Here is a 4,768-nt window from a genome sequence, read left to right on the forward strand (position 1 = left end):
ATATTATAGCTGATATTCTATCACCCAATATGATGTTAATATTTCTATTTAATTTAAGGTAATGATAGTAATTTGATGTTTATTTACTGATCTCATTATCCAAATTATTATAAATTTATCAATTCATTTTAATCATCCACTGACTAAATGGAATTTCCATAATCCCCATGTTCCACTCTAATACCTGGTTGGACCACACTATTTCATAGGGCACATTGTTTTTTAAAGCAGGTTCCACAATCAGTGTGGAGCCCAACACAGGGCCTGAACTCAGGGTCCTGAGATCAAAACCTGAGCTGAGACCAAGAATCAGATGCTTAACTGACTGAGCCACCCAGGTACCTCAATAGACCACATTTTTATTTAGCCTTGGTTATTTCCTGAACAATGAAATTTGGCTACACTCATCAGGGCAATTTGAACATCCTTGTTTCTCAGACTATAAACTAGAGGATTAAGAACAGGTGTGAGGACAGTGTAGAGAAGTGAGAAAATCTTGTTCAGACTGAATGTTGTTTCTGATGGTGGTGTCATGTACACCACAATTAGAGTACCATAAAACACACTTACCACAGTCAAGTGGGATGAGCAGGTTGAGAAGGCTCTGTGTCTCCCTGTAGAGGAGGAAATCCTTAAAATGGAGGACAAAATGCAACCATATGATAACAATGTGCAAAAGAATGGAGACAGGGATAGGAATGATGAAGCAAATGCTGCCTTCTCCACCATTTTAGTGTCTGTGCAGGACAGCTTCACCAGTGGGAAGAAGTCACAAAAGAAATGGTTGATGATGTGGGGACCACAGAAAGTTAAAGAGGCAAGCAAGGCTAGCATGACTCCCAGGAAGAGGAAACCACCAACCCATGAAGCAACTGCCAACTTGACACAAACTCTGCTGTCCATAAGTACTGAGTATCTTAGGGGCCAACAGATGGCCAAATAGCGATCATAGGACATGACAGCCAGGAGGAAACACTCCACAGTGAGCAGAGAACCAACGACATATAGTTGCACCACACAGGCAGTAAAGGAGATAGTGACACCACCAGCTAAAACCTCCCACAGCAACTGGGGAAAAATGCTGCTTATGGATCCAACATCCACACAGGATAAATGGCACAGGAAAAAATACATTGGAGTCTGAAGATGTGAACTTTTCTGGACAGCGATGATCAGCAGCAGGTTACTAATCAGTGTGACCAGATAAAGGGTGAGTAATAAAGAGAAAAGGGCAGCTCCACCTTCTTCAAGTTCCCCAAAACCAAGCAGGATGACATAAGTAACAGTGGACATATTTCTTCTTTGGTTTTCTTCCATCTATGAACTATAGATAAAAATGACTAATTTCCAGAGAAGTCCGTTGTCACATAGCCAGGGCTACAACATTGTCCAGTAAGCTCAATGATGTTGTTACTTCCCATCCCAGATTGTAGGATCATGCCCTCATTTCTGAATCTGCATGTCCAAATTGACTAGAAGCCAGGAGAGTTTGGGGGAGGTGCTGAAGAGAGGAATATGAATTGACAATCTGACTTTTGGTTTTTTGTTTTGTTTTGTTTTGTTTTTTAAGATTTTATTTATTTATTTGACAGAGAGAGAGAGGCACCCAGAGAGGGAACACAAGCAGGGGGAGTGGGAAAGGAAGAAACAGGCTCCCAGCAGAGCAGGGAGCCCGATGCTGGGCTTGATCCCAGGAGTCTGGGATCACGCCCTGAGCCGAAGGCAGACGCTTAACCAACTGAGCCACCCAGGCACCCCTTGCAATCTGACTTTTGTTAATCTTGGTTATCTGTGATTCTCAGTACTTCTTTGATACTTGTATTTTCAACTTGAATATGGTGATACACAAAAGTCTGTCTCTTTCACGGTTCTTCCTAAAATAGTACAAAAACAGTTTAGACTAAGGATTGTACTCATTCTATCAATTATATGTTTTGTTCCAGAGAAAATTATAAAAGCATAACATTTGGCATGGTGTCCCTCATATTCACCTTTTTTCCCCCAATGTCTTTTTGTTCCTTTGGTTATGGCAGATGTCATCACGCTGAGGCACTTTGGGTAGGGTTTTACTTACACAACTATTAGTCAATCCTTGAAAAGATACATCTATGAAATGGTCCAAGATGTTTTCCTCAGCCCATAACTTTCTCTGGAAAGACATTTACATTTAAGTTCAAAGGTATACATGCACCCCAAAGTTTATAGCAACAATTTCAAAATAGCCAAATATGGAAACAGCCCAAGTGTCCATCAACTGATAAATGGATTTATGGGATGATATAAATGGATACATGGATATATAGATATATCTATATGTATATATAGTGGAATAATAATATATGGAATATGATATATATTGTGGAATATTACTCAGCCATCAAAAATCATGAAATTTTCCCATTTTCAATGATGTGGGTGAAGCTAGAAAGTATTATGCTAAACAAAATAAGTCAATTGAGAAAGACAAATATATAATTTCACTCATATATGGAATTTAAGAAACAAAACAAATGAGCAAAGAAAAGAGATAGATTTTTAAATATCATGCATTTTAAATTTTTTGTGAATAAATTTCTAATTTTAAAATTATGAGCACTTTGAAATCTGACTGTGACTTGTATCTCTGATAACTAACTAGTACCATTCACTCCTTCTTCATCCTTTTTCCTATGCTTATGTTAGCCACTTTTTTATTACTCTTTTGTATGTAATTTGGCATATCCCATAAGCCTAATTTCCATATTTATGTAAAATTAATGCTGTATAATTGTCCACTCTTAATCTTTACTGAATTGTATATGATGTCAAAATTATATGAAGAGGCAGATACAAAAGCAGTAAATGAAGACCATATATTTTATAAGTAATTTGATATAAATATAAGAACTTTTACTAATCAAATTATATAGATAATGAAATTACTATTTTCAATCACACAGGATCTTTGGAAAGTGATTACCATTTTCCAAAGTTGAAATATAGAAATATGTGAGGGCAATTAATACTGTTTAGAAAAACAGTTTTAAAAAACAAAGTGTGAGTTTACCAGATCCAAAAAAAAAATCTTAAAATATTAGCAATGATATTTTGATTGAAGGATAGTTAAAGCATAACACTCTTGACTAGAATAGGTATTAACATACTATAAAAAATTGATAAAAATGTAAGCACAAACCAGTGAAGAAAATACTTTTCAAGAAGTTATTTCCTGGGGCGCCTGGGTGGCACAGCAGTTAAGTGTCTGCCTTCGGCTCAGGGAATGATCCCGGCATTATGGGATCGAGCCCCACATCAGGCTCCTCCGCTATGAGCCTGCTTCTTCCTCTCCCACTCCCCCTGCTTGTGTTTCCTCTCTCTCTGGCTCTCTCTATCTCTGTCAAATAAATAAATAAAATCTTAAAAAAAAAGAAGTTATTTCAAGCATACCTGAAAATAAATTTAGAATGACAAAAAAATTAAATTTATAAAAACAACAATTGCATGGTGCACTGGGTGTTATACACAAGTAATGAATCATGGAACTTTACATCAAAAACTAGGGATGTACTGTATGGTGAATAACATAATATAATAAAAATACTATATAAAAAACAACATCATGGAAATACATTAACAGTACAAATAAATGTTAAGAAAGCTTTAGTAGAATTAAGAATTATCAAAGAAAAGAGGTTTTTTATTTTTATTTTTACCAGATTTATTGACTTACAATTACTCATTAACATGTGCAAGTTTAGAATGTTGAATGTTTTGATTTGATACATGTATATATTGCAAAATAATTACCACCATCATATTAACTAACACTTCCATCACTTCACATAATTACTATTTCTTATTTGTAGTAAGGACATTAAGATATACCTTCCTAGCAAATTTAAGTATACAATAAGTATTGTTAACTATAATCACACTGCTGTGCATTAGATCCCCAGAACTTATTCACTTATTCATGTTCTAACTGAACTGTATATATTTGGCAAACATATTCCCATTTTTCCAATGACCCCCCCAAGTCCTGGTAATCATCATTCTACCCTATGTCTACAATTTCTGCTTAACTTGTTACCACATATAAGTGATAAGTATTTTTCTATTTCTGATACATTTTACTTAGATGAATGGATAAAGAGATATGAGACTTTCTATAGAGATAGATATAGAGATCCAAAACACATGCACACATACATAGATATAAATATATGGATATGAATATACATATACAGATATACATAAGTGGATATATATCATATAATATATACTAGGTATTAAATATGTATTGAATATGTATATTTGGATTATTTATATTTCCATTCAGATACATATACTGTGATGAAAATCTGTTTTCATAGTTCAAGTTAAGCAAAATTTTGGTTGCGAATGACAATATTTCTTTCTTTCTCATTGTATATAATGGAATATTACTCAGCCATGAGAAACAAGGAACATTGAGAGAAGGGAACTATAAAAGCTATATAAGAAAAATGTGTAACTCTATCACATTTACTTAAATAGTATGCTAATCCAAGGTACATATCCACTCCCCCACAGGTGTTTACAGTCTGGGGAAGAAAAGGCACTATTTAAAATATAGAAAATACTTTTCAGAAATTATTACATTAAGTTGAATATCTGCATGAAATATGATGGTAAACAAGACACACATTTACAATAACTATCAATGCAGTCCAAATTTGTTTTTCTCTCTCATTTATTGTTTAAATTATGTTGTTTATTATGGGTCTATGTTAGTCTTACTTGTCTTCAT

At 34.4% G+C, this 4,768-nt stretch overlaps 1 protein-coding gene across 1 annotated transcript; it reads right to left on the reverse strand.

Annotated features, from left to right (window-relative positions):
• Nucleotides 1-363: 363 nt before the first annotated feature.
• On the reverse strand, nucleotides 364-1,317 carry LOC103656815 (olfactory receptor 472-like). Its single transcript, XM_008684236.1, has one exon. The coding sequence runs from the start codon at nucleotides 1,315-1,317 to the stop codon at nucleotides 364-366; it is 954 nt and encodes a 317-aa protein (XP_008682458.1).
• Between the last annotated feature and the right edge of the window lie 3,451 nt (nucleotides 1,318-4,768).

The sequence above is a fragment of the Ursus maritimus genome, unplaced genomic scaffold, assembly GCF_017311325.1.
Source record: "Ursus maritimus isolate PB19 unplaced genomic scaffold, ASM1731132v1 scaffold_5, whole genome shotgun sequence".
NCBI lineage: Eukaryota > Metazoa > Chordata > Mammalia > Carnivora > Ursidae > Ursus > Ursus maritimus.